Here is a 24873-nt window from a genome sequence, read left to right as displayed (position 1 = left end):
ACGCATGTTTTTTTTTTTCTCATTCAATAAAACGACTCATAGAGAGCAAAATAGGAATTTTTCAGTGCTTTCGTATGTCTTTACTGACGAGAAATAGATGCACAAAAAACATCCCTATTTTTCAAATGCATTAATTGCAAAATTTGAATCAAGAAAAATACACGAAAATGGACAATGCAGTGAAATTTTCAACCATCTGGCACAAATATGTTTCTTCAGGAGCATGTCCCCTTAACTAGTAAAGTTATTGACTCAATTCTAATACTTGACATTTTAACTATTACCGATAGGCGCCTGTTTGCAATTAGTGAGTAGTAGCCATATCTGTTTCTAGAATTTCTAAAACGCAATTTGTAAAACGCAGCGTCATTCGAAAAGCGTGCGCCGGCAGGGAGCGCAAAGCGGTGTCCATCAAATCGCCGTGGTGCATATACCACTTAACCATCTTTGTCTCACCCGCCGCGATGGCTCAGTGGTAGTGTTCTAGAACACAATATCAGTGGTTTCGACGCTCGGCTACTGATCAGGAGTACCCGGGTTCGAACCCGACAGCGGCGGTCGCGTTTCGATGGAGGCGAAACGCAAAGGCGCACATGTGCTGTGCGATGTCAGTGTATGGTAGAGATCCCCAGGTGGTCGAAATTATTCCGGAGCCCTCCACTACGGCACCTCTTTTCCAATTTCTCCTCTCAGTCTCTCCTTTATCCCTTCCCTTACGGCGCGGTCCAGGTGTCCGCCGAAGTATGAGATAAATACAGCGACATTTCCTTTCCCTAGCAACCAATTTTCAATTTTCAAAGTTTCTTTGCGAATTCAAATATACATAGATGGAACTCAGGTCTCAGAGGTAGAAAACATCCGCGTGTTAGGGCTACAAATCAACAACAAAGGTAATTAAGCCATAGCAATTAACAAACTAAAGTCCACGTGCGAGCAAATCAGTGGGATGATTGGCAGGGTATCTGGCAAGCACGGTGGACTCATGGAAAAGGAGACATTACGCCTGGTGCAGGCTTTCGTCATTAGCCGAATAACATATGCTGAGCCCTACCTCAAACTGCGGCAAAGCGACAAGAAGAAATTAGACGTAATAGTCAGAGCGGCCATCAAGAAGGCGCTTGGACTCCCCCCCAAGGCGTCCACTGATCTCCTTCTCCACCTAGGAATACATAACACGCTGGAAGAACTACTCGAAGTTCACCAAACAAGCCAAATAGTGCGGTTATCGACGACCAGAGTTGGTAGACGAGTACTCGAAGATCTGCACATAGCGCTGCCACCAACAACAGAAGACAGAGGGGACATTCCCAAGGACTGGAGAGATAAACTACTAGTTAAATCAATACCAAAAAACATGCATCCCGAGCACAATCAAGGTAGGAGAGAAGCCAAAGCTAGAGCTATAGAGAAGCATTACGGCAGCAAAAATGGCACGTATTATGTAGACGCGGCGGGCCCTACGCAAGAGGGCATCTGCACCGTCGCGGTAGGAGAGAAGCCAAAGCTAGAGCTATAGAGAAGCATTACGGCAGCAAAAATGGCACGTATTATGTAGACGCGGCGGGCCCTACGCAAGAGGGCATCTGCACCGTCGCGGTCATACACGAGGGAAAGCAGGTGGATGGACTGTCGGTAAGAACTAGTAAGGTTGCGTTAGCCCAGGAAGTGGCGATAGCGCTGGCAGCCACTCACTCAGACGCCACGCACATTTCTGATTCTCGACACGCCTGTCGATATTATATAAGAGGAAGAATAGGGCCGCTTGCCAGCAAAATTTTAGCAAACGCACCACATAGCTTAATGCAGGGAACAAAACAATTGGTATGGGTGCCCGGACAGCAGGGAATAGAAGGGAACGAGGCTGCTCACACAGCCGCCCGAGCGTCTGTCCTCCAGAGTTCCACTGAATTCCCAGAGTCTATCGGGACTCCTGTACCGAATCCGCTTACCACATATGCGGACATTACAACATATCTGCTCCTCAGTAGGCAGACGTTCCCAGAGCCCGCTAAGGGTCTGGATAGAACTGAGGAACGACACCTCAGAAGGCTGCAAACGGGGTCGTTTCTAAGTCCTGCGATTCTAAAACACATAAACCCAACTTTTTCAGGGTACTGTAAATTTTGTGAGATGTGGACTGACGCATATCATATGGTACGGGCCTGCCAGAAAAATCTGCAAATAAAGAGAGTAAATCAGCCAACGAGAGAGGGCTGGGAGGCGACGTTGTCCGGCTGCTTGGACCCGGAGTCCCAGAGGGCTCTGGTCCAAAGAGCGTGGGCAGCGGCTACCGCTAATGGTGTCACGGAATGAGGACTACCGCCCAAGCACGGGAGTGGTGAAACCCTCCACTCTCCTCTAAAACCAGCCCCAGTGCATTAAATAAAGATTTACCACCACCACCCCGTCCGCACTAGAGTAACTGGATCCGCGACTCTATAAAAAAAGGGCATTGACGGACTCAACACTCTTAAAAAGGACGTTCAGATAACGACTTGCGCTATAAGATTTCTGTCTGATTAAAACACTCCGGAATTCCGTGCGAACCTTTCGTGTTAATAGGACTGTTTAGCGTACATTTGGAAAAGCCGCATGATGGAGAAGCACGCAGAACCGCCGCATTCAACAAGGTCACTGTTCAGAGAACAGTGCATTTAGCGCAGCATTGTGGCTTATATCACTGGAACTATCACTCAACGTTCGGTTCAGCTGCGTTGAACCCCTCTAAATTATGACGCAGTATACCATCCTTTCTCATAAATAGCCGTAGCTGTGTGTGTGTGTGTGTGTGTGTGTGTGTGTGTGTGTGTGTGTGTGTGTGTGTGTGTGTGTGTGTGTGTGTGTGTGTGTGTGTGTGTGTGTGTGTGTGTGTGTGTGTGTGTGTGTGTGTGTGTGTGTGTGTGTGTGTGTGTGTGTGTGTGTGTGTGTGTGTGTGTGTGTGTGTGTGTGTGTGTGTGTGTGTGTGTGTGTGTGTGTGTGTGTGTGTGTGTGTGTGTGTGTGTGTGTGTGTGTGTGTGTGTGTGTGTGTGTGTGTGTGTGTGTGTGTGTGTGTGTGTGTGTGTGTGTGTGTGTGTGTGTGTGTGTGTGTGTGTGTGTGTGTGTGTGTGTGTGTGTGTGTGTGTGTGTGTGTGTGTGTGTGTGTGTGTGTGTGTGTGTGTGTGTGTGTGTGTGTGTGTGTGTGTGTGTGTGTGTGTGTGTGTGTGTGTGTGTGTGTGTGTGTGTGTGTGTGTGTGTGTGTGTGTGTGTGTGTGTGTGTGTGTGTGTGTGTGTGTGTGTGTGTGTGTGTGTGTGTGTGTGTGTGTGTGTGTGTGTGTGTGTGTGTGTGTGTGTGTGTGTGTGTGTGTGTGTGTGTGTGTGTGTGTGTGTGTGTGTGTGTGTGTGTGTGTGTGTGTGTGTGTGTGTGTGTGTGTGTGTGTGTGTGTGTGTGTGTGTGTGTGTGTGTGTGTGTGTGTGTGTGTGTGTGTGTGTGTGTGTGTGTGTGTGTGTGTGTGTGTGTGTGTGTGTGTGTGTGTGTGTGTGTGTGTGTGTGTGTGTGTGTGTGTGTGTGTGTGTGTGTGTGTGTGTGTGTGTGTGTGTGTGTGTGTGTGTGTGTGTGTGTGTGTGTGTGTGTGTGTGTGTGTGTGTGTGTGTGTGTGTGTGTGTGTGTGTGTGTGTGTGTGTGTGTGTGTGTGTGTGTGTGTGTGTGTGTGTGTGTGTGTGTGTGTGTGTGTGTGTGTGTGTGTGTGTGTGTGTGTGTGTGTGTGTGTGTGTGTGTGTGTGTGTGTGTGTGTGTGTGTGTGTGTGCGCGCGCGCGCGCGCGCGCGCGCGCGCGCGCGTACGTGCGTGCGCAGCCTCCATCCTCGATGCACACTCCGGTGGGCGCACATCCGGGCACTCACTGGCAAAACTGTCTTCCATAAGAGTTTATTACTATTCACTCGAGGAAAAGCTGGCAGCTCTGCACTCCATCGATCAGGGACGCGATCAGGGACGCCCGAGGCATGCCGGAAAGACAGCGGTTCAGGATTGACGTCTGGTGGCTTGTTGACTGAGCTAATAATAATAATAATTGGGTTTTGAGGAAAGGAAATGGCGCAGTATCTGTCTCATATATCGTTGGACACCTGAACCGCGCCGTAAGAGAAGGGATACAAATTAGATTTTTTTTGGCAGTTCAATTTCGTTTTCACTACTGTAGTTTACACTGTTTTGTGCGCTTTTGTGGTAGTGTAGTTATCCAGTACGCACACGGTTCCTTTGAGATCCGAAGCATCCAAAGGTGCTCGAGGTGATCTGAGCACCGTATCTGATGGCTGCTAGGCCTGAAGCCCGTTTGCCCCATCGCTTGGAGCCATTTACACAGCAAGCTGGCTTTGTCCAGCAGAAGCCTGTCCTACCTGTGCATTAAAAGATGTAAGAAGTGAACAAAGTTTTTTTGTGAATTGAGAACTGAGCAGTCTGCTGCCGTGACCACTCTGCACAATTCTCGTAGGAGTCGCGGAGACACCTATCTTTTAAGAGAGCTAAGTACTTCGATAAGCGTAACTTATGTCAAGCCGCTCATTGCGAGCTGAGACGACATCCAATACATAATTAATTCACGCAAATACCCGCATGTTGCCCTTGTCAGCATGAACACGACCGTCATTTACTTTTTTTTTATTTACATCATACTGCAGACCTCATGTGGCCCAAGCAGGAAGGGCAGATAAGGCATATTTACAAGCGCCATAAAGTTAGTACACAGACAAAAGGTTTGACAGATGACACAAATGAGTGAAGCAAGTCAAAGGAAATACATTGCACATGAATTTGAACATCAAAATTCATTGCTAAGAGCCATTTCTAAACTCTTACTTGAGACAGTCTCTTCAGGCAGTGCATTCCACTCGTTTACTGTGCGCAGAAAGTATGAGTATTTAAACGAGTTTGTTTTCGCGAGATATGGTGTTAGGCCATGGGTATATTGGTGGCGGGTTTTTCGTGTGGTAGGACAGGTTTCCGCTTCCTAATTAATGTTTTTCTTCGCAAAATCTGTAAGCGGCAGCACCAGGGCACGGCGCGAGTCGCACTTAGTGCATGCAAGCTATAGTTTCTCACAGAAAAGCAAGGACTCGGTCAAGATTCTCAAGGCACGAACCATGTCCTATGCATGGACATGGGGCGAGAACCTGCATTAGCAGATTACACCAGTGAAACGTCTGTTTTTCACAATGCGAAAACGGAACCTTCTATAGTTTACTATTTTAAGCTCTAACAATTGTTTTGAAAGAATATTTGCTCCGGAAAGTGTGTATGTTAAACGCAAGAAATTGTTTTCGGCGGTTAGCTATAACTGGCGGTATGAAGAGAAAGCCCTCTCTCGAAACGGGCAAATTCTCGGTCCTTGTTTACGCCTATCTGCTTTTCTGCTCATCTATATTGCAATGTGCAGCAAGCATATTTTATTACAGGACATACTGACAGTAAAACAACGCTTCCCTGCAACATATAATTTGCGAAAATTTGTATTTTTGCAGCCGTAGTTATGTTTTAGGGTCAAGCCAAGTACGATACCCTATCTTCCCGGCATTCCCACAGTGTTTGAAGTGCCCGTTAAAAAACTCACATAGACGGTGGCGCCAGCCTTCCATCTATAGGTAAATTGGTTTTTGGGAAATTTTTGGGAAAGGAAATGGCGCAGTATCTGTCTCATATCTCGGCGGACACCTGAACCACGCCGTAAGAGAAGGGATAAAGGAAGGACTGAGAGAAGAAAGGAAGAAAGAGGTGCCGTACTGGAGGTCTCCGGAATAATTTCTACCACCTAGGAATCTTCAACATGCACCGACATCGCACAGCACACGGGCGCCTTTGCGTTTCGCCTCTATCAAAACGCTGCTGCCGCGGTCGGGTTCGAACCCGGGTACACCGGATCAGTTGCCGAGCGCACAAACCAGTGAGCCACCGCGGCGGGTCCATCTGTAGGTAATATTTAGAAACTCTATGGCGTCTTCACCGAAATTTCATGATGGCGAAGAAAATATGGGCTCTGTTCCGGTTCCCGTCAAAAATACGAGTTTTGTTCCAGTTTCGGGTTCAGGTTCGGTCCGACGCCCTGGCCTGTCAGACACTCGGATGGTATCTACGTATTCTTGTACAATTTGCTTTCAAACTTCATTAATTCCTTTTTTTACCTTTCCTTCCTTCTCACTTCCTTTCCAAGCACGGTGTAAGAATACACTAGAATAGAAGGGCGGAGAACAGCTCATAACAAAGGGGACAGGAGAGGAAGTTTGAGATTACGTTATTTGTTGAGAAAGGATGATGAGTCAATGATCGCCTAGGCGATCACGCAAAAATTGGGAACTTGTCGCGCTGAAACCGCTTAGCTCGTCATTGTGCTAGCTAAAAAAAAATTGAGATGTCTTTGAATGATACCATCATCGCTAAGTTTAGGAAAAATTCCCAGACTATCATTACAAAGGCGTAAAATATTCCTAATGTTAGCCAAAGCTTATAGATATTCTTAGGCCCAACAGGCGAAGGAAACTTCACACACGTTATTTGCCAAGGTAGACCGTCATGCCTTCTGGCGGCGCAGGGCGGCACTTTATTCTTCTGCCCAATGAAATCGCTATTATGGGCTGGGACACATTTTTCTTGTTTATTTTTCTAGTCCCAATATAATCTATATATGTGCTAGAGCATTTTTGCATCTTGTTGCGTTTCTGGCCAAAATTTCAGTGTCAAATTCTTCAGCGCCGTAAGGGACATCTGATTAGTCAGTTTATATATTTTGTGTGTGTGTGTCCTACAGGTAGTAAGTTTTTTCCGTGTTCAGAAGTCACGTAAAAATACAAAATCCCGCGTGACTATGCGCTCGCCCACCGCGAGATCAGGCTCAAACGCGAAATTTGTTAACGTAGCCGCGTTTGATAGTACCGGAAATGTGACGAGGCAAAAAAATATTGGCGCTAGCCGCAAAGTTGACCCGCTGCAGTGGCTCACTGGTTAAGGCTCTCATCTACTGAGCCGGAGTACCTGGGTTCGAACCCGACCGCGGCGGCTGTTTTTCGATGGAGGCGAAACGCTAAGGCGTCCGTGCGATGTCAGCGCACGTTAAAGATCCCCAGGTGGTCTTAATTTTTCCGGAGACCTCTGCTACGGCGCCTCTTTCTTCCTTTGTTCTTTCACTCTCAACTTCATCCGTATACCCTTACGGTGCGGTTCGGGTGTCCACCGAGATATGCCAGACAGTTACTGTGCCATTTCCTTTCGTCAAAGCCAATTTTCATTCATATGGCCACTGTGGCTGTGGTAATGGCGCTCGGCTGCTGACCCGAAAGACGCAGGTTCAAACCCGACCGCGGCGGCCGTGTTTCGATGGAGGCGAAATTCTAGAGGTCCGTGTACTGTGCGACGTCTGTGCATGTTGAAGAACACCAGGTGGTCGAAATTTCCGCAGCCCTTCACTATGGCGTCCTTCATAGCCTGAGTCGCTTTGGGACGTTAAACCCCATAAACCAATTTCATTTGCCGGGCAATGCGTCGGTAAGCAAAGGCGCTAGATTCGATTGCCTCACACGAAGCACGGTTCGTACTGAAGGAACAAACACAGATTATAGTGGCCTGCGTATGGCACCGAGAACCGGCGCACATGTTTTCTGCACGAAACGCGGCCCGGGTCATAGGTGTTACTGTTCATTTTGCCGCCAGAGCTACTTGTTGCTTTTGTCCCGTCACATTAGCAGCACCACCGAGCACGGCTACGCTCACAAATTCCACTTTTGGTTCCTGGAGAAAGGAAAACGGCGCAGTATCTGTTTCACATCTCGGCGGACACCTGAGCTGCGCCGTAAGGGAACGGATAAAGGAGGAACAGAGCGAAGAAAAGAAGAAAGAGGTGCCGTAGAGGTCTTCGTAATAATTTCGACATCTGGGGATCTTTAATGTGCACTGACATCGCACAGCAGATGGGCGCCTTTGCGTTTCGCCTCCATCGAAACGCGGCCGCCGCGGTCGGGTACGAACCCGGGTACTCTGGATCAGTACACGTTTGAGAGAAATGATTTCGCGGCATAAGAGCGCATGGTCAAGTGGGATTTTGTCCTATTTCGCATGCTTTCTTCTCAGCGCGAATAAAAGCGGATCTATGAAATACATCAAAATCATAATTGATGAATAAGACATTTTTCGAACGCGCGGCAATTTGGCACTGAAATTTTCGCTGGAAACGCAATATCGACAAAACCTACAAAGTTAATTTTTAGTTGAACAAACGACAAAAATACCCCTGCCTACTACCTAGAGTGGCCAACAACATGGGTGAAGTCGTCTCCACCTGCACTAAGGCACAACTTAAAGAACCAGCAGTTGATAACAATGGGCCATCTGTATTTATCTGCAACCAATCGCAACAGTAAACGAAATCAACATTTCAGTGCTTTACTGTATCAAATGAGGAGAGGCGTCGAAATTCTTGAGCATATAATTTCAGCTTGTGATATGCTTCTTCTGTAGGTAACAAGAAAAGCTTTAACGGCGGACTATTTTATGCCACAGAAATTCTATGTGGTGGTCACTGCAAACTTAAGTACCCAACTATCATTGCGTGCACTCGACCTTATAGTCCATCCCAATAGTTCCTTGCAACACTAACAAAGCGGCGATGAATGCACAGGCAATGTTCCGATACAGTGGAATGTAGTGACAGAATAAAATATGCATACGAGCAAATGGGATGGCCTGCTTTAAGTACGCCATTTCCAGATTTTTGCATGTGTTACTCTTGCGTGCTCCAAGACATCGTTTTCAAAATGCGGGCATGCTTCAAGCAGAATCGACCTCTCACCTCGGTCTCAATTTGTCGTTGTTGCTACCCTTATCACTGCGTTCACTGCCATAAATGGGACATAAGGCTTTTTATTTTTCTGATCTCGCCTATAATAAAGTGTATGAGCAATAAATTTGCTTCAATTTTTTATTTAGAATGACGATTCTGCTCTTTTAGTCCTAAAGAGAAGCGTCAATTTGTTGACAAAATGGTTCTTGTTCTAACCTCCAGGCTGATCTTATTGTTCTTTCTTCGTTTGCATGCACTGAACTAAAAGTACAAATGTGACAAATGGCGAAACACCATGAAAATTGTTTGCATTTAGAGTACATAAACGTGCGTAGGGATATGGCATGCAGACAGCGTCAATATCTACTCTTTTCTGACCATATCTGTGTACTCCGTGAACAGACGATAACCAGATGGATAGGTGCAGAGGAACACGTCTAGCGCACTCTCCTGATTGGCTACGGACATCTCTGTCTTTGGTACTGCTGCAGGTTATTTATGGGATGGAGTATAGTGACCGCCTACCTGCTTTTAGGAAAGCAACATGTTCAGATGTTCATTATGACCATGCTCTATAAAGCTTGCTCCAACTATTACACATGCAAAGTGTCTCAGGTAAGAGATAGGACTCTCAAGCATGCAGTTGCTTCAATCTCTCCCCCTGCTTCGTGTCTTTTTCCTACTCTCTCTCTTCACTTTGGTTTGGTTGGTAACAACTTTATTCAAAAGTCCTGCAGAGCTTTCGCCGACGGGGTCTTAGGTCTCCCACGTAAGGACGTCGAGGTGTTGCCTCGCCGTCGCCTCACGGGCCTGCTGGACGGCCCAGAGTTGGTCACCGAGGCTGGGGCTGCGCAAGGCAGCGGCCCACCGCGGTGGGAGGTTTCCGGAGTTAGCACCGTCAGGGTTTTTGCTACAGTCCCAGAACATGTGGGGTAAAGTTGCTATAGCAGTGTGGCAGACCTTGCATATATTTGTCGGGTATGTTCCGGGGTAGAGTCTGTGGTATTGTGCCGGGTTGGGGTACATGAGCGTCTGCAGTTGTCTGAGGGCCACCGCGTGTGCCATGTCCAACTTGTCGTTGGGCGGAGGGAAGGTTCGGCGGGCCATGGTAATTTCGTTGTAGCTGGTCAAACAGTCATTGGTGCTGTCCCATGGACAACGGTCGCCGGCACGGTTCGCAAGCTCGCGCGCCTTGGCGTGTGCCGTCTCGTTTCGGTTGCAATATGTGTTCGATACTTCTCCTATGTGCGCCGGGAACCACTGGATTCTGGTTTGAAAGGCTTCCTCCCACTGGACTTTTTTATTGCTCAGGAGTCGGGCCGCTGTCTGTGAGATCCATCCTTTGGCAAAGTTTTTGACCGTTTGTCGCGAGTCGCTATCCCTTTTATTTCGTGCCAGCCACCACTCAGTTGCCCATCTTGAATCTAACATATCTGCAGCTGGCATTCTACTCTTTAAAAAAAATAATCACTACTGCCACCATCACTGTTATCACATGCACAGTGTGGTACAGCAAATAAATTATCCTTGAAAAGACAGGTCAAGTGGAAGGTTCCACTCCCACTCCACGTTTCAACTCCCATTACTGAAGTATGCAACTGCTTATAACAGGCAGGATGTGCAAGAGTGAACTAATGAAATTTATTGGTGTCAGAGGCACAACATAAAATCAGTACAGCAACAAAAAAGGAACCCAGCTCTAAGGCTGCAATGTCTAAAAAACTAAAATCTCTAGAAGAATTTGTTACTAAATAAAACTCTCAAAGTACTTTCAAGGTTTGACAAAATAAACCCTGTACAAGAACCTGATTAAGCAAAGTGGAAGCTTGAAAATTTTCATTATAAAATAAAGTGGCAGCTTGCAAGCTTTCATAGTGAAATAAATGCAGCTACTTGCCTCTGAACAAATAACAGCCCTCAGTACCATTTTGTTTAATTAAAATCAATACTGCAGCAGTTACAGCAGGCCAAATACTGCACTAAAGAAATGAACTATTTATACAGCAATGCACAAAACAAACCTCTATTATATCATATAATAATGGGAGTTATTTCGTGCTTTCAAGAACAAATGTATTACAATAACACCACAAAGAACGAAACTACTTATACTGTAGTCCTTGTGAAAAACAAACATTGTCTATCACATTAAAATAAAATCATTATGTACCTTTAAAAACAAAATACAATACTACCCTGAGAAATGCAACCACTCATACAGAAGCATTTGTAGAAAACAAGGATTGTCAACCACACCAAAATGAAACTCATTTAGTGCTTTCAGAAGTCAATGGCATATGGCATACAAGAACTACTGCTTTAACAACGAACTAGTAAAAATTGCATGAAAGAAAAAGCAAGTTGTGAACAATGAAGTGTCCGCATGATCAAACATGTGGCATTCACGAATGCCGCACCATCATTATAGAGAACACAGCCTTATGATACTTCATGTAAAGCACTGAACAATGCAGTCAGCATCATGGCTTCAACTGGAAATCAAAAGATAGGTAACATTACATTATCACATCCTAAGTGGCTAAAGCCACCTTGAGCTTCTAATGACAAGCAGCATAATAAAAATTCAGTAAAATGCATGGCAATTGCACTGAATGCAAAGCTCAAAAACAAAGAATGAAATATAATCGTGTCGTGTCAAAGTCTTCTGTTTCTCCAGATTACGAGTTCAATAGCTTCGACTCGGTGTAGAATGAGGTTCACAAAATTGACATTACACTATTTCAAAAGGAATGAGAAGCTGGTTCATGAAGCACAAATTAGGCTCTTTCCAAAAAGAATGAAAAGCAACACTGATGCAAAGAATACGAAAGGCAGCGTTGAGCCACAAGGAACGTAAAGGAATTAAGGTAGCAAGACATCTGTGAGGTTCAAGTGCCGCACAATTGCACGCCAGCAGTCCCCATTGAGTTTCTCCACCTGTGTGCCATTTCCGGGATGGCATTTCACAGAGTTCCGAATGACCCCCGTAATTATGAGATAATTGTCCTGCAAGAAATGCTCAGCTGAAGTTAGGGCAAGTAATGCTTCAGCTTCTGTCTTTCCAGTAACTTTAATCAAATGCGAAAGAAGGCATGGCTTCCCCAAAAAAAGCTCAAAGGCTTCTGCATGCTGCCTATCTGCCCGGGGTAGAACGACAAATTCAACTGCACAGTTTAAAAAGCCCTTGTTCCTTCGCAGTGCTTCCCAGACAGTGAAACTGCTTTCATCACAGAGCAAGTTGCGAGTTATATTGAATTCTACGATCTGCTTGTTCTGCCACAGACCTTTGGCAAACTCCTTCACAAATTCATAATAGAAACAAGTCTGGGACGACAGAAAAAACTTAGTTGCTGTCTTGTTGTGAGCAAGAAAGTAGCAGATATCTTCTGCTGTTTTGTACTCTCTGATGATTCTGATGCTAATCATAACCTCAATTATGCTCTTGTTACCTGCAAGGGCATGCAGAACATTGTGGACTAAACTTCCATTGTCGTTTTCAATATCTATGTCCAAGCGTTTAATGGACCGATTGGCCTTCAGCATTTCACAAAGAAGTGTGCCTTTCTCGCCAAGGTTCCCATCAAAACGCGCTCTCAAAGTGTGAACGTGCTTGTTCCATGCGACTGCATCAAAAAGCAGCCGGAGGTACTTCTCTGGAAGGTGCTGAACATCAGGCAGGCACAGCTCTTCAGGGAACACTGAAGGGGAGATCAGTGCAGCCAATAAGCCAGGCATATCAGCCGCAACCCAGGGCAGCTGCACACGGTCATAGCACTCACTACAAACCAGCTGCTTCGCCAAGGATGCCCTAAAAAAAAAAAAAAATCGGGTGAAAATTTTAGGTCTCGTATGCTTGCTTACCAAGAAGAATGAAAATTCTTACAGGAGATGGAATTCTTTCTGTCTCTCCAAATGCCTTCAGACACTACACATATTGACTATGTTCAACATGGAACTTGATTCCGCACTAAATCCCAAGCAAAGGTAGCTGAAACATTCCTTACGTCACAGAAATGGGTCGATCCGTTATGCTCTCGTCACATGGGCATTTGCAGTCCTGATCAACGTAACTGGATGAAACTCCCAGCATTGCTAAATGGCCAATTTTATTCCAGATTCAACCAAACCCTACTCGCCACGAGCCTAGTCTCGAAAACGAGATTTTTTCAGTCTTCATCAAGGACGTGTACTGCTGCCCTTGTGCACAGAAAACCTTCTGCCACAAACTAATAAGTGACCGATTTGAAAATTAAACGAAAAAAGTCAGTCACAGACTGAAACCCGGAAAAATGGCGCATTTTAAAATTAGAAACAGCTCCACAAAATGCAGGAGATGATGTTGCTCCATTTTGTCCACTTTCTGTCCTCTTTTCTCTACTGCTACTTAAAAATTGACAGAAAAATATTGACAAGGTACTTTTTCATGACTTGTACTTGATCAGTAACTCGATTTGTTTGCTACAACTTGTGCTACAAGTGCACGCAGGGCCTCCTGGCATACAGCGGGTCAAACGAATCAGTCAGGATTGAGTGAAGCCATGTAAAGCACACTCAGGATATCAGTCAGAACTGAAGTGCCCATATGAAAAAATGTGTTAAGGATTCACTTTATGAACACATACATAAGATTTTGCCAGTGGTGGTATCAGCTCAAGTAGGAGGGGAGCCTCCACAAATATTTTATTTACCCAAATGCAATGTCCTTTTTTTCCTGGTAACAGAAGTGAAAGGTCACCCTTAGTGTTATACCTTGATCATTTTTTCAGATTACATGCTGGCAAAAGGAAATTTCAAGTTGCAACTATGGTTATACTACAGTGAGCTAAATATGGTGCTCACTCAGTGAAAATAGGTTCTGAAGCGATAATCTCAAAGTATAAAAACAAAAATTGTGAAAGCCATGTGCATTATTTGAGTATTGTTCGCAGTTTAAGATAAAAAAACAAGTTCATTACCTCTAGGAATGGTTTTACAACAATATTAAAAGTGCCATCCTAAATGTAATTAAAATTTTCACAGTTCCAGCCTTTTTGCCACTTCTCTGAAAAAGCACTTCAAAAACAACAAGGAGGAGCAACAGAACGCACTTTGTCATTATCTTTCCTTGTCACTTTCGTTGCACTTTTTCAAGATGTATCGGCATCAGCTCGCTGAACTACTGATTTTAATCTCTTCCTGAATAACCGATGTCTCTACATATTTTGTGACTTCACATCACAAAACATGTACAAGAATTACTTTTCAATGAACTTCACACTTTTTAGCAAGGTGAAGCCTGCGCCATCCAGAGCACTTTCATCTCTATTTTAAAATGGCATTTACACGTTTACAGTAGGCTACTAGTAGCCCAGTCATGTTTTCAACTGCAAGTTTTCAAGTGCAGTTCATGGGTTGGCATGGGATATCAGCAAACTTGCACTCTGAAGAGTAATTTCCCCAGGACAGTTGAGGTGCCATGTCCACACATCACAGCACACTTTGTTTGTGGGTACATCTGCAGTCTCTTTGCAGCACAATGCTGCCCTTGTATGCATTATGCACTTCACAAAGAAAAAAATGTTCACATACCGCCAAAGCGTGACTCTCTGGACATCAAGGACCATGAAAGGTAAAGATACACACTGAGCAAAATGCAATCATTATGCTGAGTCTAACCGAAATGCCAAAACAAAATTTGCAAAATGATATACTTTAATAGTGCTGCCTTTCGCCCTAGTTTCGCCACGTTTTGACAGTGGTAGCTGTCATCTAGTCACATACCAATCAAACAGAAACCAAAGCTGTAAAACTCTCTTTACCTTTCTTTGTTTGAAGCTTTGAAGTCTGAAAATGCCAGCTTCTTTAAAGTCTTGTTTGTAGTGAGAACTTTGCAAAGCGCTGAAATTCCACTCATGGGCAACCACTCGCCTGAGATGCGAAGGTATTGCAATGTCGTGTTTTCCAGTAGAGCTTCTCTCAACTGCTCCATGCTGGCGGAAGAAATGTCAATATCAGTAAGATACAGATCACGAAGGCTGCAGTTTCTGCGCAGTGCTGATGCCAAAGCTTGTGCGCAGCTTGCATTAATCCTGCAATCCAAGACCCGCAGTTCTTTCAAGGTAGTGCTGACCTCCATGGCAGTGAAGTTCAGGTGTGCATCTTTTTTGTGCGATGAACATGGTCAGCGCTGTCAATGATGTGTTGACCTTGACAGCGTCAGCTATGACTGAAATCTGCCTCTTATCTGCAATGGGATAGACACTGAGCTCTTTCAGAGCAGTGGACGATCGCAAAAGTTGCGCCACTGAGACCATGCTAGGGAATTGCGCCCAGTTATAATCCAGGCAAAGCTTCAGAGATTCGCATTTGGTGAGACAGCGCAAGGCGTAGTCTAAGTTTTTAGGCAGTTTCGCTCTGTTGATCTTGACTTTCTTGAGGGTGTTAGAATTCTGCCGCAACAGCGTTTCTAATTCTGTTGCAAGCTTAAACTTGATTTTCGGGGTGCTGATCTTGAGCTTTTCAAGGCCACTGATTGCGTCGATCCCTTCCAGTGAGTACAGATGTTGAGTGTGGTCACCAATTATCGAATCTAATCCGAAACATGACATCGAGATTTTCAGGTAGCGCATATGGCGAACGGGCCCGCTTTTTGGCTGACGGTGCAAATGGACCGGAACTGACTCTTCCCAAGTATCGTAAGAAAACACGCTAAGCCCGTCGATGCACTTGTGATGCTCAAGAAGCCATGACAGTAAAAATGCGGCTTCGCGGGAAGTAGTCCTTACCGGCCTCTCAATGCCGTCGTCAGCATTTCGTATTGACTGCAGATGAAGCTTGCCTGGTTCGGACTCGACGATTTCGAAGGCGTATTCATGCATCACTTTGTTCCACGCACGAAGTTGCGCGACCAGCCAACACTGCTGCCCCGGTCCCACCCCAGTGCAATCTCGTTCCAAGTCCAACAGACCCTTCCAAGTGTCTGTTGTCACTTCAGCGTCATTGTGGTCACGAGGCAGGTCATCATAGATAATGCTTTCCTCGGGTAACGACTCGGGTAAGGAATCGTCATGCAGCATACTATCAGACGCTGACATTTTCAACGCTTCTGTAGGTCTTCTGTAGCACCTACTCGCCACGCCGAAGTCGCACGTGCGTTTTGTCCGCGCACAAGTTAAGGCTCTGAAACAAAAGGCGTGTGCTAAAACATTGAACCTGAACGATGTGAATCGGATAGCGGACACCACAAAAAGCTTACGATGCAGAGAAACTCTAAGTCTTTGCACAACGCTGAGCTCGCCGCTGCAATGCTGTCAAACCTTGCACCCTCCCTCGAAAACACCACTGTGCGCCACGCGTTTTAGTTTGTTTGTTTTCTCTCCCCTTTATTCCCACTAAAAAATGCCTGGCGCTGCCTCTGTTCAGTTTCGGTTTCGGTTCCGTTTTCTTCGTTTGGATACTTGATTACGATGTCGGGGCCACGGTGAAAGAATGGACTATTCTTCCTCTGTCTTCATGCCAGAAACAATAAAAATTTAACAGACCCCAGCGCGAAGCATTTTGTTTAAAATGCACTTACCTGTTATATGCGCAAATACGCTTTCAAAAATGCGAAATAAACAGCTGACGGAGCCCTGACTGGCTGCATCATATTGTACATCAGTCAGAGAAAATTGAAATAAAATTCTCTCGGCCTAAGCTTTCGTTTCACCTAGTGGTTAGGGCGCTCGGCTACTTATCCGGAGTTCCCGGGTTCGAACCCGACCGCGGCGGCTGCGTTTTTATGGAGGAAAAACGCCAAGGCGCCTGTGTGCTGTGCGAAGTAAGTGCACGTTAATGATCCCCAGGTGGTCGAAATTATTCCGGAGCCCTCCACTACGGCACCTCCTCCTTCCTTTCTTCTTTCACTCCCTCGCTTATCCCTTCCCTAACGGCGCGGTTCAGGTGTCCAACGATATATGAGACAGATACTGAGCCATTTCCTTTCCCCGAAAAGCAATTATTATTATTATTATTATTATTATTATTATTATTATTATTATTATTATTGAAAATTGGTTTTTGGGGAAAGGAAATGGCGCAGTATCTGTCTCGCATATCGGCGGACACCTGAACCACGCCGTAAGGGAACGGATAAAGGAGGGGGTGAAAGAATGGAAGGTAGAGGTACCGCAGTGGAGGGCTCTGGAATAATTTCGACCACCTGGGGATCGTTAACGTGCACTGACATCGCACAGCACACGGACGCCTTTTTGCGTTTCGCCATTTACATTTTTGTTTTATTTGCCACGCAATTTTGACAGTACTTTGGGAGTACTGACAGTTCGTGTGGACAACATCCGTTTGCAACTTCCGTCCACTCCACTCATGAGTGAAGAAAGGCTGCCACTTTAAAATTTATTGGAAATCTCCATTGTCGGGGGCCATAGAGTTTCTTAGCTATTAACTAGAGGGAAAGCTGGCGCCCCGCCTATAGGAGTTTGCATGGAGCTTCCTCGAGACTACCTCAGCCACCATGGGCGCTCTTAGCATCATGGGGCGGAGAGCTAATAATAATAATAATAATTGGTTTGGGGGAAAGGAAATGGCGCAGTATCTGTCTCATATATCGGCGGACACCTGAACCGCACCGTAAAGGAAGGGATAAAGGAGGGAGTGAAAGAAGAAAGGAAGAAGAGGTGCCGTAGTGGAGGGCTCCGGAATAATTTCGACCACCTGGGGACCTTTAACGTGCACTGACATCACACAGCACACGGGCGCCTTCGCATTTTTCCTCCCTAAAAACGCAGCCGTCGCGGTCGGGTTCGAACCCGGGAACTACGGATCAGTAGTCGAGCGCCTTAACCATGTGCACTGAGCCACCGCGGCGGGTCCGGATGTACATCCTGAAAATGAAAATGAATATGGTTTTTGAGGAAAGGAAATAAGCAACTTTCTCAGCTATCTCGGCGGACACCCGAACCGCGCCGTAAGGGAAGGGTAAAAAAGGGAGTGAAAGAAGAAAGGAAGGGGTACCGAAGTGGAGGGCTCCGGAATTATTTCGACCGCCTGGGGATCTCTATGTGCGCTGACATCGTACAACACACGGGTGCCTTTTGTATTTCGCCTATGCGTATGTCCGGACCCCGTAGAGTATCTGTTACGGGTCCAATAGACTTATTTTTGGAAATGTGGCGGAGAGTTTGAAGGGTGCTTCACTCCCGCCACCGGTTGGCCCGGTATTGCACTACCTCCGGGATCGGCTTTGTCTTTAGCGCGACTTTACTATCCTGTCTTTCTATCCCATCTTTCAACTCTCCTACTCTCTGCCCGTGGTAGCGATTGTGGCTCGGCTTGAGACAGTGAGCAGGCCTGTGCACTTTCCTTTTCTTTCTTCCCGGCAACAACAGACCGACAGACATTTCGCCTCTATCGAAACGCAGTGCGCCGCGCTCCGGCAGGTAATGTGCACACTACCGTGCAGGGAAGCTGCAGAGAAATTTTCTTTTAGAAGAGGATGTGGCGCAGTAATTGTCACGTCTCTGTGGGAGTGAAAAAAGAGAAAGGTGGCGTAGTGGAGGGCTTCGGATACCGCGGCGGGTTCCCGTGTTCGAACCCGACCGCGGCGGCTGAATGCGTTTCGATGGAGGCGAAACACTATGGCGCCCATGTGCTGTGCGATGTCAGTGCCCGTTAAAGATTCCCAGGTGTCTAAATTATTCTGAAGCCCTCCACTACGGCCCCCTCTTCTTTCACTCTCACAAAGACGTCAGACAATTAGTGCGCCACATCCTTTTCATACAATTACTGCGCCACATCCTTTTGTTGCGAAAGCAACATTACACCAGCTAGGCAGCCAGCTCAGCTCGTCGCGTGGTCACACTTCAGCCATATGCCGTGGCGTTGCCTAGCAACACCGCAGCCGCGCTTCAACAGATGGCGCCGCCGTCGCCCCGCCGCGGTGGCTGAGTGGTTAGGCGCTCGGCTACTGATCCGGAGTTCCCGGGTTCGAACCCGAGCGCGGCGGCTGCATTTTTATGGAGGCACTACGCTAAGGCGCCCGTGTGCTGTGTGATGTCAGTGCCCGCTAAAGATGATAATAATAATTGGTTTTGGGGGAAAGGAAATGGCGCACTATCTGTCTCATATATCGTTGGACACCTGAACCGCGCCGTAAAGGAAGGCATAAAGGAGGGAGTGAAAGAAGAAAGGAAAAGGTGCCGTAGTGGAGGGCTCCGGAATAATTTCGACCACCTGGGGATCTTTAACGTGCACTGACATTGCATAGCGCAGCTGGCGCCTTAGCGTTCTGCCTCCATAAAAACGCAGCCACCGCGGTCGGGTTCGAACCCGGGAACTCCGGATCAGTAGCCGAGCGCCCTAGCCACTGAGCCACCGCGGCGGGTCGTTAAATATCCCCAAGTGCTCGAAATTATTCCGGAGCCCTCCCCTACAGCACCTCTTTCTTCCTTTCTTCTTTCACTCCCTCCTTTATCCCTTCCCTTACGGCGCGGTTCTGATGTCCGCCGATATGTGAGACAGATACTGCGTCATTTCATTTCCCCGAAAACCAATTATTATTATTATTAATGCGAAATCATGTCTCATGCGAGGAAAAAGCAGTCACCTGAAATTGTCGGCTGATCGTACCCACAAAATGCGTGCTCAGAGGTGGTACCTCTCATCTGTTAGATTTAATTGTATTATGACGGTGTAGTACGTAGAAACAAATGAATAAACTGGTTATAACGAATTGTAATGTGAAGAACGATGAGTTGCATAAAGTGATGACGTCATCTAAGGGTCAGGTGACTAGCCTCATGTGACTAACGATAATTTGTGAAAATGAAAAAAAGTGAGGACGTAAAATGGTCATGCGATTATTGCCACTTGACATGATGAATTAAGTTTCATGCAACGGTGTCACGTGGCAATGACAAGTGTCATTCAATGGTCATATTTAGAAAAACGGCAACGTCATTCAAAGTCACGTGATAGTGTACAAACTAAGCGCCTAGTAGCACATGAAATCTATATCCTCAGTCGTAATTAGAGAAAGCCTAGCCGCGCTCATATGCGAATCAACAAGATCTGGTATAGCCTCCCTCCCCTCTCTCGCTCTTCCTGGTCGTACGTACTTTACCTCTCCCTCTTCTCATTTTGCTACCTGCCATGGCTGGCAGGTGTCAATTTAATAAAATTAAAAATTTATTACTTAAGTCAAATAAGTTAATTCATTGAGTAATTAAGGAGTTGTGACGGTCGCTCTTGGTTTCACTGTAAAATGCAGGGCTATATATGGCAAACCAATGCTATAACAGCTTTCAGTGTAAATAAAAAACGAAGCCGAAGTTGAACCTCGTTAAACCGAAGACGAAGGGGCCCCGCTATTTCTCCTTTATAGCCACAGGTATGAGCTTGGCCGAAACTGTCGCATGAAAACTTCCTTACCTACTACTGTGCATCGCGAGTTTAGAGGCCTATAGAGGGCGCCTCCAGCCTTGCAATATGACGCACAACTGGATAATCGCGAACACGCTGGTACCGTGGTGGTGGTGGTTGTAAACATTTATTGAATCTGTAAAAGGAGGTGTCTGGGACTAGGCGCTACGGCCCAGGTCCTCACAAATTTAGGTGAAGCTCCTGTTCCGGAGCCCCAATGGCGTCTAGCGCCGCTCGCGCCCTGGCGACCAAAGTCCGTTGGTTCTGTAGGTCATGGCACCTGAGCAGCGCCGCCTTCCAGGCCTCCCTAGAAGGGTGGGGGATGAAGGATTGGGAAGAGTGAGGATCACGGACGCCCCACAAGTTTACTAATGGATTTTATAATTTGTCAACTAGATGCCACTGCTGATGTTTGTGAAGTTTTTTTGGCACATGCGCATCGAACGACCGATAACTTAACTATCGCGCTTCTGGATGAAAGCGAAATTGCTTGAATAAGTGAATGAGATGCCAAGCGTCGGATATCCTACCCATTACATTATCTGGCAAGTTGACTTAGCATTGATATACGGCAGTCCAGCGAATGAAGGTATTTGTTCCCACATTGATACATGCGTTCAGTGGCGGTTGTGGTGGGTTCTTATTCCAGCCACGTGGCTGGGACAATGTCAGTGTACGTTAAAGAACCACTGGTGGTCGAAATCTGGAGCTCTCGACTGCCATTTCCTCGCAGCCAAGGCGCAGCTTCGGCTCATGAAAAATTTAACGTCGTGATTTGATGGAGCCCATATTATATTTCAAAATATAATTGATATCGCTTACTTTTACCTCTATGCAAAGCCCGTAAATTTAAGCCAATTAGCGTATTTGTAGCACTACGCCCAATTTTTAAACACTCCAGAGATTCGTCAGCGTGACTGCGATGCTATGCTGCGTCAGTGCTGCCTACCTCGAAGCTGTTTCATTCATGTGATCAGATAATTTGGTGGGAGGATATTTCTCCTAGGCGAGAATGCTTAGTAAAGTGAAACAATAGCCACGCCTTTGCTTCGCATGTTCAACAATTTCTCCTCGTGTCGCTCGAAGAAACTAAATGCCAACAGCAGGGAAATCAAATCTCAATTGGATACGAGGGTAAATACAACTGTGGACAACAGAAAAGAAACCCGCCTAACTGTTTTTCCCCAGCCTTATTTTGATTGAGGAGTAAAATTTTTGCATTTACAGCATCGAACTGTAAGTTTCTGTGATAGATACAATGCCCTAGCCGAAGTACTACTGGTATTGTTAATACAGGAATTTTTGAAACATACTTTTCGCCGTCGTTGGTTTTTCTGTCTTCGCACTTTATACCCTAAAGACCATCCTTGTCTTTATAAGCGCAGACCGCACACATAAGATGCGTATATACAGCTAGCATACAAAGACGTGCTGCATACATGGTCGTGTAGGTAGGAGGGTTCAACCGACTTAACTATAGCAAAGTACAAGTCCCTTCAATACGAAAGAGAGCAATCAGTTTGTACAAAAAGATGAATTGTTTTTGATTCTTGTTCCCTACTAAACTTGAAAACGACTTTTGGTAATTGTACGTCAAGAGGAAAACTAGTAAGAAAGCAGGGACTATGTGTTTGTCGCTTATAATTATGGAGTAATAATTAATTGAATGCTGCATTAAACTTTGTTCCCTTTTATATCCGTACGTTGACGTAGGTGGGTATCGGTGATCCATGTTATCCTTGTGGGCTGGGGAGAAGGATAAGGAGGGGGAAATAGTACAGCACACAAAGGAGAAAAGGTAGCCTCGACATAGAGAACGAGGACTTCTGTGGGAGTGTATAATGCTCAAATGCGCCTTCCTTTCAAGCGCGCAAAAATTCTGACCATATTGCAGCTGCCATATGTAAGCTCCGGCCGAATGTCCACAAAATTTTTGAGGAACAGAACGTAACGTGTGTTCCGCGCGCGTGCGCAGAACGAGAGCGGCGTGTGCACTACCGAGGCGTGCCACCGCGTGGTGGCGTTCGCGGCGCAGAACACGGACGCCGAGTTCAATCCCTGCGTGGACTTCTACCGGCACGCCTGCGGACACTGGTTCGCCGGCAGGACGGCGCGTCGGAGTTACGCCGACGAGAATTGGCTCAACTTCACTGCGTCAGCACACGAGGCCCTGGGACAACTCCCGCTCACTGCGCCCTCTGGCCGCAAGCACTCGTGAGCAGGCCCCTGAGCAGCGAGCGGTTCAATTTGCGCCGTCATCGCTCTCTGCCTGATCGGGCGCAACGCATTTGCTTCATCGAATTCAATTCAGTCTACTAAGGAGTCACAGCATGCGTGGTTTCCTGGTCAAAGCCACAGTTTAGCAATGGTTCAGGATCGAGCCATTACAAGGCAGCAGCCTTGAATAAGTATTGCAGCACAGTCAACGCAACGAAAAAAACGCTGATGTTTGGAAGTACGAAAAGCACGAGCTGTTGGGATTTGTAGGATATCATAACATGGGCTACGAAGGGCACCATAGCTGAGAGCTCCAAATTAATTCCAACCCATCTAGGGAATCGTTAACGTGTCCTAACATCGCGCAGCACACGGGTGCGTTTGCCAGGATATAATATCAGTCTACAAAAAAGTATCGCCGAAAGAGAACGACAACTACGTGTGCAGCACTCTTCTCTCAGTCCCTCCTTTATCCCTTCCCTTACGGCGCGGTTCACGTGTCCGCCGAATTGTGACAGATACTGCGCCATTTCCATTCCCTAGCAACCAATTATTATTATTCGTGTCTTCAAAATAACAGAACTACGTGGAAATAACGACAGAGAAAACAAATATACGCGGCTGTCCAGGAGTCACAGAAAAAGTAAAGAATCAGTTAATAGAAAAAGAGAGACACTAGCACGATAAGGATTTTACAGAAATTCGCAGAAAAGCGCCGGAATTTTTCTTCGTTGCAAAATTTTGTTGCCAGAGCAGTTACATTTGCCTCCGAAAGGTGGCAATTTAACCTTTCGATTGTGTCATGGTTGTGTCAGTAGATTGTACAGCTTCCCCTTTCGGTGTTAACTGTGCTAATAAAATGTATCGTTATCAAATAAAACCCCGTATTTTACTGTCCATTTCTGTGAAAACCGCATCGCTCTATCGTCTCTACTTTTCGAATTGTTTAACTTTTGCTTCTGTGCGTTTCGGATCAGCTTTCAGGACATGTAGAGAAGGGTCACCATTATCATCATCAGCAGCCTAATTACGTCCACTGCAGTACAAAGGCACCTCCCATATCCCACCAATTAAACCTATCCTGTGCAACCTGTGCAACCTGTGGCCACCTTATGCCCGCGAATTTCCTAATCTCACCCGCCCACCTGACCCTCCGACGTTTGTTCCTACGCTTTCCCTCTCCTGAAATCCGCTCCTTGACCGTGGGTCACCCTCTGCTCGCTTTGCATGTCCTGCCCATGCCCATTTGTTCTCCTTGATTTTGACTACGATATCATAAACTCGAGTTTGCTCCGCGGCCCATTCTGCTGGCTTCCTGTCTCCTAACTTTACACTTATCAACTTAATCTCCATAACTTTCCACGAACTCCATGGAATGCTCATCCTGAACTTGTGAGCTCATCGTCACCCTCACTATAGAGCATCTTATTGTATAAGTACATGGCAAAATAATAATTGATGCACAAATGTTTTTGTACAGCTTTGGTTACTCCTTACTTTGGCCCACTTTATTACGATAGCGGAGAATGAACTCCAAGGAGTATGAACGATATGTCTGAAGCTTCTTCACCCTTGCACCATGTGAGACATAACAGAAGTTTTCAAGCGAAGTTTACAAGATTTTCGCCTTATTTTGTCATTGCTGTCACTTCAATGATTATGAATGTTACTGCCTAGATTGTATGCATCATGGAAATAAAATTGCTTTGTTGAAGAAAAATAAGCCAGCCAACGGTTATCAGTTTCGAGACCGGAACTGGAGTCAATAGACCGATGGCTCGATCCGCGGGTGCACGTTTACTATCTTTCTTTATTAGCTCGAGAGCGATTGTCGTCTGCGCTGGATGAAGGCTTTTAAAACCCTAGTGACCTTTGGAGGCTGGAGCGATTTCGCCAGCTGATCTGTGATTTGTGACCCTTTAATTATAGCAAATATAAACCTTTGCGGGAGGGCTGCTGAGCCCGAGAACCCTCTGGCCTTCCCCTCCAGCCTTGCCCCGACGATCAGCTTGAGATGCTTATCGGCTCGTGTGGCCGGAAGGGTACTCTCTGGGCTGGGTGAGTGAATAAGTGGGGAAAGATCGTATGTGGGCATTCCCAGATTGGGCTGGAACAAGTGGCCAAACTAAGAGGATTGGAATGAATTCGTTTGAATATGTCGCCAATGAGTGCTTTGTAAGCGGGCATATATGGAGTGGAAAGGAGGGTATATGATGCAGCTTTTCCTACTACTGCATGACGGTGTGATATTCAAGGGGCTGGTTCGGGTGTGAGTGTGTGGTTGTGGGCTGGGATGAAAAAGCAAATGCACCTCCATGCTCCTGCACCACAAGTTTCGAAAAACTGCGAAACTCTCCGGCACCGTAGGGGGAAAGAATGAGAAAGGGAGTATAATAATAATAATAATAATTGGTTTTTGGGGAAAGGAAATGGCGCAGTATCTGTCTCATATATCT

General features: G+C 46.1%; 2 protein-coding genes across 6 annotated transcripts in view; one reads left to right on the top strand and one right to left on the bottom strand.

Annotated features, from left to right (window-relative positions):
* Nucleotides 1–23506, top strand: part of LOC144094704 (uncharacterized) — a 28082-nt gene extending 4576 nt beyond the window's left edge. The window contains exon 3 of the mRNA XM_077628622.1: nt 22176–23506. Within this exon, the coding sequence (XP_077484748.1) occupies nt 22176–22418 (243 nt within the window). The 3' untranslated portion in view covers nt 22419–23506. The remainder of the gene's footprint in view (nt 1–22175) is intronic.
* On the bottom strand, nt 10423–16146 carry LOC144136776 (uncharacterized). 5 transcript variants are annotated; one of them, XM_077669392.1, is made up of 5 exons: nt 16038–16146; nt 15568–15961; nt 14602–14772; nt 14372–14388; nt 10423–12611 (listed from the first exon to the last, which is right to left on the bottom strand). In XM_077669392.1, exons 2-5 carry the CDS (start codon nt 15874–15876, stop codon nt 11666–11668), a joined length of 1443 nt encoding a protein of 480 aa, XP_077525518.1. In that variant the 5' UTR covers nt 15877–15961; nt 16038–16146; the 3' UTR covers nt 10423–11665. The 5 variants fall into 5 exon arrangements, with proteins under 5 accessions (XP_077525518.1, XP_077525517.1, XP_077525521.1 ...); XM_077669391.1 differs by having other exon boundaries at nt 15568–16146; XM_077669395.1 differs by lacking the exon at nt 14372–14388 and having other exon boundaries at nt 15568–16146.
* Nucleotides 23507–24873: the final 1367 nt, after the last annotated feature.

The sequence above is a fragment of the Amblyomma americanum genome, chromosome 6, assembly GCF_052857255.1.
Source record: "Amblyomma americanum isolate KBUSLIRL-KWMA chromosome 6, ASM5285725v1, whole genome shotgun sequence".
Classification (NCBI taxonomy): domain Eukaryota; kingdom Metazoa; phylum Arthropoda; class Arachnida; order Ixodida; family Ixodidae; genus Amblyomma; species Amblyomma americanum.
Note: the sequence above shows the minus strand (reverse complement) of the source record. Positions and strands in the feature narration are given on the sequence as shown.